This window comes from Macrobrachium nipponense, chromosome 22 (assembly GCF_015104395.2).
Source record: "Macrobrachium nipponense isolate FS-2020 chromosome 22, ASM1510439v2, whole genome shotgun sequence".
Classification (NCBI taxonomy): Eukaryota; Metazoa; Arthropoda; class Malacostraca; order Decapoda; family Palaemonidae; genus Macrobrachium; species Macrobrachium nipponense.
The window spans coordinates 67,933,223-67,951,477 of NC_087213.1; the positions used below are offsets into that span (position 1 = coordinate 67,933,223).

General features: G+C 37.1%; 1 protein-coding gene across 11 annotated transcripts in view; it reads left to right on the plus strand.

The window, feature by feature from the left end:
- Window positions 1–18,255, plus strand: part of LOC135198774 (transcriptional activator cubitus interruptus-like) — a 605,738-nt gene that overhangs the window by 460,798 nt on the left and 126,685 nt on the right. For all 11 annotated transcript variants that reach the window (XM_064226692.1, XM_064226699.1, XM_064226701.1 and 8 more), the window contains one exon: window positions 9,387–9,595. In XM_064226692.1, the coding sequence (XP_064082762.1) occupies window positions 9,387–9,595 (209 nt within the window). The remainder of the gene's footprint in view (window positions 1–9,386; window positions 9,596–18,255) is intronic.

Here is an 18,255-nt window from a genome sequence, read left to right on the forward strand (position 1 = left end):
AGTGGTGGGCGAGCGGTGGATGAAAATGAATGGGCAGATTTGTCATTCTGCTCATTGTCCTTTCTAATTCTCCGGGATGTATTTTTAGTGTTCCAGGCTATTGTGGTATTTAATTTGCTGAGAAATCTAGTCATACAGTTTTCACTTTTTGATTACGGTTGCAGGTGAATTTTTTCACGAGAATATCCTTGAAATGTAATCGTCATATCATTTAGAAATAAATAGTGTTCCTTCTCTCTCATTTTAAAATACACAATTACCTCAATCAGGTGAGGTCTTCATTATAACGCTGTCCAGTTTATTCAGTTTTTATTGTATTATTATCATCCCATTCAATTAAACGCCGTATTGCTAAGAGGCCCTGTGGTCTTCTCTTAAACCCAGTCCTTTTTATAAAGACAGGGGGTCTCTGGAGGATGCGGCTGTGGGGGTTTGGGGTTTTATCGTCGGGGTTAGAGGTTCGGTAAGGGGTTCGGGGTTGGGGGGGGGGGGGGGACGATGGTTGAGGACTGGGGAGCAGAGGTTGCAGTGAGACAAGTGTTACCTTCTTGAGCGACTAATTTATTGGTGCGCAGAGCAAACAGAGATATCTCCACCCTCTTAATATTCCGCCTCGCACACTTGGTCATAAATCAGCACGTTCGCTTCATTATTATTGTTTCATCACCACCAGAGGGGACGGGGGAGGGGAAAAGGGCAGCGCAGGAGAGGGGATGTGATGCATGAGGGGAAATATTGTAGGAAAGAGCTTGCAACGGAAGAAATGTAAGGTATTTACAAGAAGCAGGATACAGCGTAGGGAGGGAAAACGGCCAGAAAGTTTTCTTTATGGCGAAACGGAGACCCCGACTACCAAGTAGATCTCCTGAAGGGAATTAAAACTTTGAATTGGTTACAGTAAATGAAAACAAACCGAATACATTGTAGTCATTGATGGCGATGAAAAGGATGCAATGAAAAGTATTTTAAGCCATTGACCGGGTACTGAAAGGTGGCATTTAAAAGAGGACCAAGGTGAATCTAAAATGAAAGCATTATTTTAAAAGAATAGTTTTCCTGAAGCGTATTTTATGTCATTCATAGTTCAGGAAAAAATAGTAAGATACCTACATCCTTAATGAGAGAGAGAGAGAGAGAGAGAGAGAGAGAGAGAGAGAGAGAGAGAGAGAGAGGCTCGAACCATACTAAAGGTCCCATTGCCCTCTAGTAGTAGTCGTAACGCGTGATTTTATGATGTCTCATAATGAGTCTTGCAGACATCTCGTGTCCTTCCCGTACGTCGTTTGCACCTCCTAGGACTCCCAAGCGCATTCCCATATGGCTGATTAATGCAAATGTGTCGCGAATGATCCTCAGTTAGCTGATATTATACTTTCCTTGTTGGACAGACTTTTATACGACTTCTTCGTCCACCTCTGTTAGGTACAATGTTCCTCGTAGAATCCCTATTGGTTAGAATATAATTTTCCTTGAAGATTGCAGTTTTGTCGTAATATAATTCTGGAATAGATTTTCTGTTAAGTAAGATTACTGCCTAGAATCCTCTTTCAATTAAAAGAAAGTGCAACTTTTAGAATCAAATAAATTAATAACGTTTTATATATCCAGTCCCGACTACATAAATGATTGTAATATCATTCTGGAATAGATTTTCAGTTAAGTAAGATTGCTGCCTAGAATCCTCTTTCGATTAAAAGAAAGTTCAACTTTTAGAATCAAATAATTTAATAACGTTTTCTATATCCAGTCTCGACTACATAAATGATTTGGCTTTAAAATTCCATTGCCAGTCCCATTTGATTTTCTCAATAGGTTCTGCGGAAGGGGAACTCGACACAATAGCTTAGAGTCATCGGCCAAGTTGTAGACTCGTTTCTACTCTTGTTTAGGCTCTGTGATTCAGCACTAGAGACTTCAGCTCGTTATTAAGGCCCATGTAATTTTTGACACAACTTCTTGTCCTGCCAAAACATTTTGTTTGGGTTAGTAATTGTTGGCAGATTCTGAGAATTTCGAATGTAACTTTGTAACCTAGGGTCGTTGTTGAAGCAGTGCTCCGTAATGAGTTATGTTAATAATGATCTTATGTTTATGCTGTATTCTTTGTGCACACAGATACATACAGACATAGATACAGTTATAATTAAATTTTACAATTATGCATATGGTCTGAATATAAGCTGAAACCACAGAATATGTTAAGAAATAGAAAAGGACAGATAGAAATATAATAAATAAAAAAACTGAAAATGAAGAATATTTATTATATAAATAACATTTTTGAAAATTTTTACGGGAAAATTTAAAAAAATGGACGTGAATATTTTCGTGCATTTAACAATGGGATGCGTTAAATACGCAAAAGTATTTGGCACTCTGTTGGTTCTTTTCAAACAATTTCTGTAGCTTGAGATGATGCATAGTGTTAGTATACGGATGCCTCCAAGTGAGCTGTCACTCTGTCACTTTTTACCTGACAGCAAGTAGTACCGCCTCTGATTTTTTTTTCCAACGGTAAAATCGTTAATCACTATTAGCGTTTCGATATATATATATATATATATCTCAAAAAATCACCATAACGTGACTGGAAAATCTTCAAGTAATCAAAGTCCACAATTATGTAAAATGTGTATTAAAAATACATAAAAGACGGGAGCTTTCGTCTACTTGATCAGTAGACCTCATCAGCCGTACTGATTTTTCTTTTCAAAATTATATACAAAAAAGTTACGAAGGACAGGCAGAACTCTGGAAACGTCTCCGAGGGAGATAAACCACCAAAACAAACTCTCTTAATTATGTTATATATATATATATATATATATATATATATATATATATATATATATATATATATATATAATATATATATATAATATATACTAATATGTTTGTCGTGGGACGTTGCTAATGCTCTAGATTCCCAAAATCATAGTCTACTCTCTCTCTCTCTCTCTCTCTCTCTCTCTCTCTCTCTCTCTTCTCTCTCTCTCTCTCAAAAGAAGACCCCCTTTATGTGGCACCCCTACATCACGGCCCTCTCACCGAGAGAGAAGTGTTGTTTCACGAACTCTCCTGAGAGAAATCTCAGCGCATGAGTGGATAATAGAGACACCAGCAATTAGGCAAACCAATATTGACTCAGACGATAATGTTGCTTTTGTGGATAGAGAGATGCAACGCTCCTCGTACCCTCCCCCTCATACCCAGTCATGCCCCGCTTCCTACTTAACGACAAGCTTGAGTGCTTGCTCATTTGAATGAGCTATAGGATACAGTGTCAACATTTTTGCAAGGAGGTTTCAGATTTCTGATGATTTTTTTTTTAAGTTGCGTTTGTTTGGTGTTGTTTGAGGTTTTGTTGTCGTTGTTGAAATCTTTTAGTAAATGTATGCCATACTTCATTTTGTGTGATATACTTTTCATTATGGAGTCTTGAGTATTTATTCATTTCTTGTAGTTACCCTTTTAATAATTTTGTATTTTAGGGAAATTTTGGCTGAACTTCCATTTATCATGCGCGTACGCAAACACACATGTACATATGTATACATATATATAATGTCTGTATATGTGTATGTATATATAGTCTTGTTTAACCATCCCGAAGCTCAAACTTAGTTTGTCCTACCCATCGAGCGTTTGTATTTTTTATTTTATTTTTATTTTCAATTCTCAAACTGCTACCTGGTCATCAGCCTTCCCTTTGTACCCGAGGCCTCTACCTGACTCGAGAGGGTTTATTATGTCTGTGCCCTCAGTGCTTGCGTGCCGTATTAAGGCATCCCCTCTGCCTGATTAAGTCTTCAAGACGAACCCACTTCGCCACCTCTCTCTCTCTCTCTCTCTCTCTCTCTCTCTCTCTCTCTCTCTCTCTCTCTTCATTTCTGTGTCTCCTTGTAAAGACAAACACTCCAAAGCGTTGGCTACCTGTCGGCAGTCGGGGACTGAGGAGGAGGAGGAGCAGGAGGAGGAGGAGGCTCCGTGCGCAAACGGACTTCGTTTGCTGGGCAAACGTTGGCTGTGGTCGTGTGTCTGTTGTGGGGCCCCGTACGTGTCTGCGTACACAGACGGAGGAGTAACTTTACATTTAAAGAGGCCCCGGGAAGTGGGTAAATATACTTAACTGGAACGTGAGGTGTGAATGGAATTGTGTCGACAAGGACAAGGATTGATTCAGGTCGATTTTCTCCCGTTGAATTGGAGGTTGTTTAACGTTGGCGAGACATTGCATGAAAGCTCTCTCAGCTCTCTCTCTCTCTCTCTCTCTTCCTCTCTCTCTCTCCTCTCACTCTCTCTCTTCTCTCTCTCCCTCTTCTCATGAAAGGGAGGTTTGAGTTTGAATGCCATATCATATGCTTGTTGTGTTTGCATTTTAAAACAATATTATTTCAGAAAATGTGTCGGGTTGAATATATTTTAAAGCACGTAGTCTTGCGAGTTTCCATATATATATATATATATATATATATATATATATATATATATATATATATATACATGAATCTGTAGACCTGGAATTAGACGTGAGGTGAACCCGCTTGCTAAAAAAGGTAAATGTAGAGGGCGTATGTTCATGTAGAAAGGCATACCACGAAGTAGGCAGGCAGACGTACGTTTAAGAAAATGGTCTTATCCATTTGTCTTGGTTGTAAGACCATCTTTGTAAACCTACCATCAATTTAGTTGTCACGCCAGCCACCAGGTGGCCAAGTACCACAGACGGAACAGCCCTCGCCTTGGAAAGAAGATTCTTCTCTTATCTTCGTATCAAGAGGGGTGTGTGTTTACGTGTGTAAGACCGTGGTCATATAAGCCGAGGAAATGAAAGGATATATATCCTTCAGGAATACACAACAAGTTGAAGGAGGTAATGGGCGCAGCCTAATGTTGTTGTTCGTTCTGACGCGCAGCAACAAAGACCTTCTCACATGGCTGGAGGCTCATGAGGAACTGTATCACTTATCTCCTCATAGCTGTCATTGTTATCGTAGTTTTCAGCGCTTTTTTTTTTTTTTTTTTTTTTTTTTTTTTTTTTTTTTTTTTTTAAGGGGGGATTCATTCATGAAGTCCTCCTTTCTAATGGAGTGTTTATCATCTCTCGCGAGCAGCTGGATGAGCCAACCATTTTGAGATCGTAAGTTTTATGTTGTCAGCGTCTTCTCTTGAAGGGCCAGTGTCATATTTCACAGCTGAAGTCTCTTTCCAAGTACAACACCTCTAACAACCCTGCTGCAACAACATCATGGTTGATATTGTTATCGGTGCTGCTGCTGCTGCTGATCATGATGATAATCATATGAACAATGGCAATTCATTTTTCATTTGTTTTCTTATATTCTAATTTCTCTAAACTGGTGTTTCAGTTTCTTTCTTCGTTGCGTGGTATAATTGTTAACGTTAATCATTTCATAAAGTAACTTGAATTAAAAAGGCATACTCCTATTAATGTATACTTTATTTTTACATTAAAGTCTGTACTACATATAGTGACGTAGATATTAATAAAGCAAGTGGTGATAGCGATGTAAGATCTGTAAAGGACGAACTAGTCGCGTTTGATGTTAATTGTTTATGTGCTTAGCGTCGGCAGTTCCTTAAACCAGCCAGTGAATTAAAGTCTCGTTTCAGTTTAAGGTTTCATTTTCTTCCTGTCATTATTATTATTAATTATTATTATTATTATTATTATTATTATTATTATTATTATTATTTTTATTATTATTATTTTATTATTATTATTATTATTATTATTATTATTATTATTATTATTCAGCACACGCTTTCACATAACAAAAATACCTTTATGTAAAAAATTTAAAGAAAAACTAAGAGATTAACCGCTAAATAACATTGTATGATGGGAGTACAACTGTACACTAGAAACATCTATCGTTCCGTCTACAGATATCGTTAAACGCTTTAACATCTTGCTCTTACTAATGTTGCTTGAGGAGCGAATACTTAAAAGAACTTAAACGACGCCGGTGCGATTTGTACCTAAGCTGTATTTTTACACACAATTCAAGGGTATCAAAGCAGAACAATTTAAGGTGACAATTGCACGTTTTACAGCAGACACCTCTGAGTGATGTGGAGACTTTTGCCAAATATCTGGTCTTATTGCCAAAAGTTTGCTGCTGTTCCTGCTGATGCTGCTGCTGCACGTGCTTCGCCCTGCACCGGGGATATGTGGACTTCGGATTATATATATATATATATATATATATATTATATATATATATATATATATATATATATATATATATATATTTGTAGTACAGACTTTAAGGTAACAATAAAGTATGCATTAATAGGAGTATGCCTTTTTAATTCAAATTGTTTTATGGGATATGAACGTCAACACTTTTACCGCGCAATGAAGAAAGAAGCTGAAACACCAGTTTCGAGAAATGAAAATATAAAACAAATGAAAATGATTGCCACATATATATATATATATATATCTATATATATATATATATATATATATATATATAGTCTAAAGGGACCATTAAAACACGCTGGTTTAAAGCTAAGGACTATATTGTGGTGGACGGACTCCCAACCTTTATCAAGTAGTGAATCTTATACTTGAGACGTATCCTATTATGGCAGAAAAATTATTGCCATATATAATATATATATATATATATATATATATATATATATATATATATATATATATATATATATATATATAAAGTGTCCAATTGTTTAATTGCATAATCCAGTTAGTATCCGTTTGGTTGCTTCATGGAGGAAAATATCCACATTGCTCTAAAGGACAGACGTAGTTGGACGAATATGTCATAAAACTAACTCATACATTTGACTTTTCTATGATGGGTGTTATTAACTCAAGCTGTCATTTATGTAGTTAGGCATTTCTAGGACATTTCCTAAAAACTGGGTAATATGGTTACCATATCTACCCCAAATGTTCATTTTCTATTCTTCAATAACAAATTTTTAAGCGTTTTCATCTCTCTCTCTCTCTCTCCCTCTCTCTCAGGGGTAAGATGAGGGTGTGAAAAATTTCCTGCAATAGGGTTTGTAATAAGAAGGAAAATAAGTATTTTTTTATTTTTACAATTACGTGTTTTAATGTTTTATATTCAATAAAGATTTGGAATTTCAAGGCCACACTAATACATCTCATGCTGTCAGTCGGTTATTAAATGTCGCGAGAAATGTATCTGTGATTTTAAAGTTTTTACTTACGGTAATCTGAAATCGACAATTGTATTCTCTGGTTAAGACAGTTTTTGTTTCCTTAATTTTAATTTATTCGAGTAATTGCTTTATGACCAAATCACTCGTACCCACTTCTTGAGAATTTCAACACATATCCCCTCCCCCACCCTCTCTCTCTCTCTCTCTCTCTCTCTCCTCTCTCGTCTCTCTCTCTCCTCCTCTCTCTCTTTCTCTCCTCTCTCTCTCTCTCGTATATAAATGTTTTAATTTTATTAAAGTGCAGCACTCACTATATAAATATATATATATATATATATATATATAATCTATATATATATATATATATATATAATATAACGGGAATGCTGCGTTTTGAAACTAAAATTAACGAAAGAGAGAGAGAGAGAGAGAGAGAGAGAGAGAGAGAGTTTTAAAACCCTAAGGGTATAGGGGGCTGGCCGGGCAAGGGCACCATCAAAGTGCCAATAACGCGAGAGCACATGTGGCAGCTGTGTATTTTCAGGACCTGGTGTTTATTTGACCTCCCAGCGCCGACTGGGGACACCTGTGCGTGGAGGAGGAGGGGGAGGGGAGGAGGAGGGTGGGGGTTAGACGCAGTCCCCCGAGCTAGAATTAACTCAATATATTAGATTTATATATATATATATATATATATATATATATATATATATATATATATATATAGTTAGATAGATAGATTTCCGAAGATGTATCTTTGTTGTAGGCTTAATCCTTCCAAGATATATCTTATGCGTTTATTATATTGAAATATCCTGAAGTAGATGTTGTAAGAAATATGGTTAAAAATGTCACGTTAGGTCATCTCGATAAGTTGCCTCAACTTAGGATTAAATGATGACGAAAGGATTGTCTTCGATGGTTACATTGGAAAATTATTTTCTCATAATATTAGGAGTGACAGGTTTTTAAAAGGGAGTTCAGCAACTTACTGCGAAGCTAAACTAGAGAGGCTGTATCAAATAAAATAAAAAAAAAAAATTTATGAATATGGAAGCTAGTCTGTTGGTAATCTGCTAAAAAAATTTGGTAATCTGCTCAAAAAAAGAAAAAGAAAAAATTGCACCCAGTTTGAACTACTAAGTTCCAGTGTTCAACTACGGGAAAAAAAAAAAAAAAAAATTGTTCGTTGCGTTAGAACTGTTGTACGGTTCTGAAGAATTTGTAAATGATTCTTGTTCGTAAATTTGATTTTTTTTTTCTTTCAAATTACTAATTTCGATTTATCAGGTTTTTGCAGTATTATTATTATTATTATTATTATTATTATTATTATTATTATTATTATTATTATTATTATTATTTTATTATTATTATTTAATTTACATTTTGAACAGTTTCTTACAATAAGCAGCAAGCAGAAATAATCAATAAATTTATGGTAAGCAAAAGGTTTATTGCCCCCGCTGACAGTTGAAAAACTTTTGTTTGCAGAAAAAAAAAAACAAAGCTTGAAAAACAGTAGCCTATTTCCTGCCCCATGACGACGCTCCTGGTTCTTTTGACACCGACGGACGAATTGGGACGAAAATTAAACAAATATAAGTCTCATGGAGTGAAAATGAGAGGCCAAGTTGGCTCAATAACCGTTTCCGACGTGTAAACAAACGATCTCGGATCGTTTTTCAAGGCTAATCTATTTACTTTTTTAATCTTTGGGTGTTTGTGCAGTTTCCTTTGTGTCCTTGACATTTTGAAATATCCTATGAAATACAAGGATTTGTTTTCCTTTCGTTATGGTTTCGTTAGTTTTGATTTGAGACTCTTCACGGATGCTTTTTTCGTTTTTCCTCTTTTTACCTTTCAGTAGATGTGACATATTAGATGTCAGCATCTCCGTTATATTAATATGATATATCTGAAGTATTATACCGTGGCTTTAGCGTATAAATTTCATGCTTCTTTTATCAGGTTCCAGCTCTATTTATGGAAGTCCCCAGAAGTATTTGTTGATGAGAAAAATTGACATATTTGTATTACTTTCATAATAATGATAAATATTTATCATCCCTGCTGTAATCTTTTTCAGGTTTTTCCTTAGTTATGGTCTGTCCTTGGTCCGTACATTCTAATACAAGAAGCGCCGATATTTTACAAAACAAAATTCCTGTACTATTGTCACTGACGCTTTTCTCTTTTGGTCACAGGCTGGGCGTAAGTGGTGGCAGCCCTTCGCTGGAGCTGCCCCTGGTGGGAGGGAGACTGGGCGCGGCGCCCCTTGGTGCTGCCCCAGGGGACCTCCCTGCCCCCCCACACCCACCCTACAGGATCCCTCCCTACATGGAGCACTTGTATCAGTCCCTTCATACCTCACCTCAGCCCACACTTAGAGGCCTCTCTCCCCTGGAAGGTCGTGGTGAGTATTAACAAAAGACCTCATTGAAGTCGGTGTCTGTGTCACTTCAGCTGTCTGGGTTTTGGAAATGTCAGATACTTGCATTTGGGTCAAATACTGTTGAATAGGATATCCTTTGAGGCACTGATATGTTTGCGTTATATTTCTAAGACATCTAAAGATATTTGACAGTCTGTGAATTTATTTTATTGGGTGGTTGGGTTTTTCATTGCTTTTGAAATAATTCATGAAACATGTAAAGTAAATATTGTCAGTAAGATTCGTATCTTTATCAGTATTTACTTCGATGCAAGTTCTGTCCCTTCATTCTCTTTTGTTAAAGTTAATATGTCTTTTTTACTGTGTATTTTCTGTGTATTTTTCAAAGTATTTCTAATTTTCGGCCAAAAAAGGAGAGCGGAATGTTATTGGCCTTCGGAGGTAAGTCTGAAAAATTGAAGAAATCACACGTCTTTATATAATGTGTTAGGTGGCTTGAAGCATCATCATCGGGGCCTTGTTTGTATCTGAGCTCCTTTCGTTAGAAACAGAGACCCAACTGCGGGCAGATCAGAACCGTTCATAAATCCCGGGCGATCGTTAATAAACCGCCCAATCACCTTATAAACCGGCGAGACAAAGGCGCCAGTGTGACACAAGTCCGCCTCGGAATCTGCTGTAAGACCCCTTTTCTACCGGGCGTCCAAATAGGGTCGGAATTCAGCGCCGGTAATCCTGCTTTAGAGGTGTCAACTCCCAATAAGATATGACCCGCCGCTACTGTTTGCCAACGTAATCCCTTTCGTAAACAGATTAGCCGGGCCGATGTCAAGAGTGCTAATCTGTCTCCGTGCTAAGTTACATGTTGAATACGTGATTGGGGCTCATGAATGGTGTGAAGGATAGGCCGGGCCGTGGCCATGGACAGCCAGTATGGATGCGCACACTTGGCTTATAGAGGATTGGGGACTCCTTAGAAAAACATACCGGCTCTCGGCACAACATTGAAAAGCGGCCATATTTGAAGACGCACTGTGTAGACTTCTCTTCTATTTATTTTTTCTCGATATTTTTCTAGTTTATGAGCGACTGCTTCTTTTACAAACGTCCTCTTAATCCCCTTTGTTCGTTACTTGACATCTTCCCTTGGTAGCGAACGAAAACATTTAGTTCAACAGTAAAGTGACGAGATTTTTGTACTTTTTCAAGTGTCCAAGAATCACGGTAGATAAAAAATCATTGAGGTCACTAATGTATTTTGTATAGAATGATGTAAAATACTTTGGCAGGGCGCTTTTCTTATCAAAAGTATATCTATATAGAATAAAATTGAAGTTCGTAGCGTTGGAAAACAGTTGGAATATTAGAGATAGCAAGCAAGATTCCCGAAGCAGGATTGTATGTATATCTTGCGGAGGATTAAACGCAACAATTATGAGAATTCCATTCGCTCCGTTTCCAAATGATTCTATTACGGCCCGAGTGGACAGCAGCAGCAGCAGCCTGTGCATGAATGTGCCATTCGCGAGTCCCCGGCCAAGGCAAGGCTTAAGGCCGAGGATTTAGTCTGTTGTGTTTATTGGCGTGAAGACGAGCCAGCGACCGGTTACCCCCAACAAAAGCCAAAACAGTTCTGTCTCGATCGCCAGGCCCCTTCGTTTGTTTGTCTTCTTCTCCCCAGTTTTGATTGATCAAAGACTCGGGTATTTTTTTCTAAGGGTGAATTGAACGTGTCACTGACGCAGGTTGAATAAATTTTCGAGAGCAGCATCGTCGTGGAGATTTTAGGTTCCTTTTGCTGCCAAAGGTTTTCATATTAATGCCAATTAGTTCATGCTAATTATTTGTGACATTTCTTGTTTTTTTTTTTTTTTTTTACTCTAGTCGTCAATAAATGGAACTCGAATCTAACAGGAAAACGGTGTACATTGCCTTACTTAGAATGCTGCATAAAAATGCACAAAGAATGCACAAGATAAATGTACTAGAATGCCCCTCAGGAGACAAAACAATAAGCCTATATTGATGAAGGGTGGGAGTAACTACTGTGAAACAGCAGCCACAGGTGATAGCAGTAAATTGCGCACGGGGTATTCGGTTGGGTACTCCATCGTGACAACCATGGGACGCCCCGGATTACAGGGTGCCTTGCCCCCCTCCCCCCTGCCCCTGCTCCCCAACGTCCTCATTCTCTACTCGGCGAAAGATGGCTTTTAGCCATCCCCAAATGCTTTCATATGTGAACAGTGGCTGCCTTTGCAGCAACTGATCTCTTGGTTTGGGTACTGTCTCCCCAAGTGCCAATGTTGTTATTATCGTTATTATTATTACAGTTGTCATAGAATTCTCATTTGGAAACGTTAATGGCGTGAATGTTGTGAGACTTACTCAGTTAAATTCATCACAGTATTATTATTATTATTATTATTATTATTATTATTATTATTATTATTATTATTATTAAATTTCTAACCCATATCGGGGCTTTTCCAATGAAAGGTAAGGGTGCTAACTAGTGACCCCTTGCATTTCTTTTGCGAGACCTTGGTTCGATCCCGATGTGAATTAGTAGATTTACTTCTGTTGCATACGTGTTTGTGTGCTGATTGTTATTGTTATTATTTTCCTAAATTCATTAAAAAAAAAAGCCACACACGTTAACCAAACAAGCATTTGTGATTGGGTTTTAGCTTCTCATTGCATTCGGAAATATCAACTTGATCCCGGCCAATTCTAAAAGGAAAACCAAAACTTGATTCTGGGAAATGATTCTGCTATTTCCTAGGGTATGCTTATTTGATAGGAACCCAAGCCAGTGGTATATTTGACTTGGTATATATGACTTGGAGAATATTAGGACTGTATTTGTTTATGTGTTTATGGGATGTTCGCTTATGGCCCGTCTCTTTTGGCTCGGTTCAGCGGAGCATGGCGTCTCCTGACTTATAAATGTTTCATGTTGTGATATCTCCAATGATTTCTCTCTGGACGTTTCGTACTTGATTAAAAAAGATAATATATTCTATCTTTAACAAGTTTTCTAGATATATTTCTGTAGTTATATTTAAGTATGTTTGTTTTTCCAATGTTCTGTTGGGGAATCAGGCTTTGGATTATCTCTAGATATAGTTGTGTCCATTGCCAAATTGGAGTATAGATATCTCTAAATATAGTTTTGTCCATTGCAATATTAGATTTTAGGTTCCTCTAGAAGTAGTTTTGACTATTGGCAAATCAGGTTTTGGATTCTCTGTAGAAATAATTTTGTCCATTGCCAAATTAGGTTTCAGATTATCTAGAAATGTTTTGGTCCATTGCCAAATCAGATTTTAGGTTCTCTCTGGAAATGGTTTTGACTATTGGCAAATCAGGTTCTGGATTCTCTGTAGAAATAGTTTTGTCTAATGGGAAATCAGGTTCTGGATTCTCTGTAGAAATAGTTTTGTCTAATGACAAATCAGGTTTTAGATTCTGTCTAGGAATGGTTTTGTTTAATGGCAAATCAGATTTTGGATTTTCTCTTGATATAGTTTTGTCCATTGCCAAGTCAGGTTTTAGATTATCTGTGGAAATCATTTTCTCCATTGGCAGGTCATGTTTTAGATACTCTCTTTTGGCAAATCAGGTTTGTATTCTCTCTAGATATAATTTTGTTCGTCATTTGCGAGAGATTCCTTGTGGAATTTAAGCTAATTTCTTCTTTATCTTTTCCTGACATTCATCTGGTTCAGTTTTCATGTTTTTCTTTCGTTTGATGCTGGTAGCCAAGACCTTCATCTCCAATACAACTTCCCCCTTTGTTTTGTTCTACGCCTTTCATAGAGATCACTGTTGCCTCGATGTAACTCGTCCCCCTTCATTCCTCCCTCCCCCTTGATTATTCATCACCCCTTAATTATAATCCCTTGCATATCCCTTTACGTGTGAAAGGACCAACTGAGATTAAGAGACAAAAGGTAGAGCTGGTCCCTACGTCAGCTCGTAAAAAAGTGCGAAGAAGAAGAGGAAGAAAGAAAAACTACGATCCTTATGCGTCTGACCTATTTCAAGTTACCAGCTGTTGCTGATCTACAGCTTCTTCAAGTTGAGTCACTCTTGTTGAATCGTGTGCAATGAAGTGGTACTTCCCTTGCGAGTTTTTTTTTTCTCCGCCATCTGAGTTTTAAGACCCATTATCTGTTCTGCAGTTGAAGCAGTTCTAAGCGATTTATCTCGTTTAATGAATGTGAGGTACTGGTAACGGAACTGTTGTTGGCAGCATTAAATTTTATTCGTTCTATTTTGTTTTAGTGTCGCTGTTACCAGTGTCCAGTACACACATGCAAAGAGACGGGCAGGAAGAATTGTGGCTTCAAAGTTATTCTGTGCCAGTGGAATTTTTTTTATTTGTCAACGTTTTTACGCGTAAATGCTAGAAATTTCAGTACAAAATTAAGAAATCTCGTGAGAAAGAAACAAGGTAAAATAAAAAAGATAACCACCATCAATGGATTTTTACGAATAAAAAGCAAATCATTTTTCAGGGGTACTGATCCACACTTTTGGAACGTTAAGATAAACTGAAAATAGTTATTGTTCTGTTTGTAGGCTGGTGACGATTTGAATCATTTCGTCTGTTTATAAGGCGACACCGAGACCCTGTCTTGCACAATAGGTCATAATTCTCTAAGGCCACGTTGTAAAATTGTCTTTTATGAATTTGTTTAATACACGTTCGCTTGCTAGAAAAAAGTGGTGATATTTTGATGGCGTGTAAAGCAGCTTTTTCGTTTGTGGTAATTTTTAAGGCACTGAAGAACAACAAAGAACCTTTTAGTTCACTTAATCTAAAACGCTGGATGCACGAGATGTTTACGTAATGTTTGGGCAGCTTTTATAAATGTATTTGGGGAGATCTATTGAAGTTTTATTAGGCTGATTCATTAGCACGTTCTCATGTGAGCGTGAACCGTCCCTGCTCAACTTTATTTGTTGTCAAACACAATAAGTAATAGATAATATCATTCAAGTGGGCGAAAGTGACTCTGTTATGAAATCATAAAACAGTTTTATTAGTTTTTGCCATTTTGCAGCGTCTTAAGGCCCGTGATTTATTCATGTTTACTCTTTAACGCAGCAAGAAAAAGTCTGCTTTATTGGTTCCTTTCTCTCTCTCTCTCTCTTCTCTCTCTCTCTCTCTGTGTGTGTGTGTGTGTGTGTGCTAGGGTCCTCAGGTCCGCTTATTTTAAAAGTCAGAAAGGACTTCTATAGTAGAGTGTTGTAACTGTTTTCCTTGTTGATTCAACTCCACCTGAAAGTAACTCGAAGCCTTTCAACTTAGTTCTCCCCTCTGACTGATTCATTCGGGAGCTCGTATTATTCTCTCTTCTCTCTGTTCTGGAGATGGTGATGATCCTGGTCTGATTGAAATCCTCTCCGAGCAGCAGCTGTCCAATAGATCAAACATCGGAGAAGAGGAGACCTCTCTTGTTTTCCCTGAACTGGACCTTCGGCTCCGCTAGGCTGTGAAAACATTGTCAACTTCGAAAGTCAAGACGTTAAAAAAAGGGTGACATTCCTCGGATGCTTTTGGGCCTAGAGGGAGGATTTCTCTCTCTCTCTCTCTCTCTCTCTCTCTCTCTCTCTCTCTCTCTCTCTCGATGGAAAAGAGTAGAAAGTTAAAAAGAAAGTGGGAAGAGTGTGGAAAGCGGGCCGTGTGGACAAGCAAGAATAAGCTGAACAGAAATAGTTATGGGGTTCTTAGAAATTCTTACGAGCAATTTATTCGGAAATTATTTAGGTGCCCAAGTGCCCACAAGAGTAATAGCCTTGAGCAGTTTCAGAAGGTATTTACCTTCAAATTTGTTTGTTTTCGTTAAGTCCTTGGTAATGTATTTTATTTGTTTATTTTTGTTTCATAATGAAGAGAGAAATTATGATTTTACACACGCATATGAAAATTTAATAAATTTTATTATATATATATATATATATATATATATATATATATATATGTGTGTGTGTGTGTGTGTGTGTGTGTGTGTGTGTATATATATATATATATATATATATATATATATATATATATATATATATATATATATATAAGTTAGAAATATTTTAGATAGAGAGAGAGAGAGAGAGAGAGAGAGAGAAGAGAGAGAGAGAGAGAGAGAGAGAGCACTGCTCAGTACCAAAGAGAAAATGTACCGTATAACCGTTAATGGGTTTTGTGTTTGTAATCACGTGTTACCCCGTGACCTGCCTTTGACCTTCAAGACCTGCACTATCATCAGATGGCCCTGTTGCATCTCCTCCAAGTGTATCCAGCTGGCAGAAGTTCCAACTCCGTTCATGTGACCAGCTGTGATGTGTCGGTCGGAGAGAGAGATTGTTTTATTTCCACTCATTACGTCTGAAATATCTTAGCAATAATCTCTCTCTCTCTCTCTCTCTCTCGTCTCTCTCTCTCTGGCTCTCTCTCTTCTCTCTCTCTCTCTCATCTCACACACACCTTTTCAATAAGTGGGATTTCTACTATCTGTATTTCCCTTTACTTCCTCTTACTTCTTCCTAATGAACACCATAATATTCCTTGGAATCTTGATTTTCAAGTCAGTGGCCCCGTTGGCTTGTTCCATATGAACAGATTTCACCTACTTGAATAATAATAATAATAATAATAATAATAATAATAATAATAATAATAATAATAATAATAATGTCCAATCTTAGTTATTTATTCAAAACGCCTCTAAACAATCGTCCCCTTTTTAGGCTAAAGAAATTTCCACCACGTAGTTTGTGGATGAAAAAAAAAAACGGTTGTTGATGTCATCTTATTCATCATAATTTACTCTCAGGTTACGCTCACAACGTTTGAGTGAACTCAAGAGACTCCTTTTGTTGAATTTTTCTTATGCCTTTGTTACCCCATTACCAAGATACCCAGTCCTTACTCTTGTGTGTTTTGTAAGAAGTGGGAAGACTGAATTCAGAACCCTTACGGTCGTGTTGCCCAACAATGCGTAAATCCTTCTCGCATTAGGTTAATTATGCACGAACGTCTTTCCCGTTTTGCTGAGAACCGTAATTACGGTTCATAAGTTACTCGGATATCATCTGCAAGTGTTTTACATGTTTCAGTAATCATGCGAGGAATTGTGTTGGGAACATTTTGCTTGCGGCTTTTTTTTTTTTTTTTTTTTTTTTTCCATTGATGCGTGTTCAGTTGATATTTTTTTATTTGATTTTATGAATATGTTTTTGTAGTTTCTCTTTATTCAAGTCGGTATTTATATCTTCGTTAATAATGAATCTACCGAGTAATCCAGTAGATGTTTTAGGTCACCAGTAATACCTAATCTTAGCAATCAAGTAGATTTTTAGACCTCAATTAACATAGGATCACAAATATTCCGGTAATACTGAATGTAAGTATATTGAAGTAGATATTTAGACTTCCGTTAATAACTAATGAATCATAGCACTGAAGTTGATATTTAGACCTCTATTAATATACGATCTATGCATTGAAGTTGTAGATAGTATTTCGACTACCGTTAATATCGAATCTAAGAGACATCCCGATGGAGCGAGCAACCCCATTCGATTTCCATTTTGTTCTTGCGTCCTATCCTTGTTTTGAGTGTGAATGCTGACCGTCAGCTTGAGTGAGTCCTATCGGAACGCCTCCAAAATATCTCGCAGTGACAGTTATCGAAGGCAGCATGGCGTAGGGAAGGGTGGGAGGGGAGGGGAGGGGTTGGCTAGATGGGGGAGGGGGGCCTGTGAACAAAAGGGGAGGAGGACGTTTATAGGATGGAATGCGAATCAAATTGATTCGACTAATCATGGATTAGACGGTTGTGTGAAGGATTGGATCAGCTTCATCAAGTCCTGTTTGGGGTCTTTCGAGGACTTCTGTGTGCGTGTTTGTACTACTTTTTTTTCAAGTTTATAATTGATGGAAAGGGGCTTTAGATGTTTTGTTTAGGGAATATAATCGTTTAGAGTTTGGACAGAGAGAAACGTTAAGGTTATTTTTTTTTTAGATCTTTACATTGATTTTACCTGGTGTTGAATGACCCTCTTTGTTTATTATTATTATTATTATTATTATTATTATTATTATTATTATTATTATTGTTGTTGTTGTTGTTGTTGTTGTTGTTGTTGTTATTATTAACACGTATGTCCAAGGACCAGTATCGTGAAAAAATAAAAAAATAAAAGCGTAGTATATTTCCAAAGTAACGTACATATAAAAACCAATGGAAAGATAAACAGATAAATTTTGACATCCAAGCAGTTGTCGAATTGCTGAGAAAGGTAAAAATTCAAAAATCCAAGAGGACGTGATGCATGGCATACGGCATCGTAATTCTTATGGAGAATCCATGGCACTGCCATAAAGAATGTTTCGCAATGTTTGTTGGCTATTTGGTTTAGATTCTGCCGGCCTTATGCCAGCACCGGGCCTTGCCTTAGAGGAACCCTTGGGTATGGTGTGAACCTTGGACTCACCCAAAAAACCGAGATGACTACTTTTTGTTCTTTTTTTTTTTTTTTTTTTTTTTTTTTTTTGCTTAGTTTATAATTTTATAATTTTAGTTAGCGTTGTTGTTGATAAAAAAAAAAACTTTCCATTTTTGTTCTTTGTAACTGTGTCCTTTTTTTAATATCCAGTGGCGCCTGCTGCA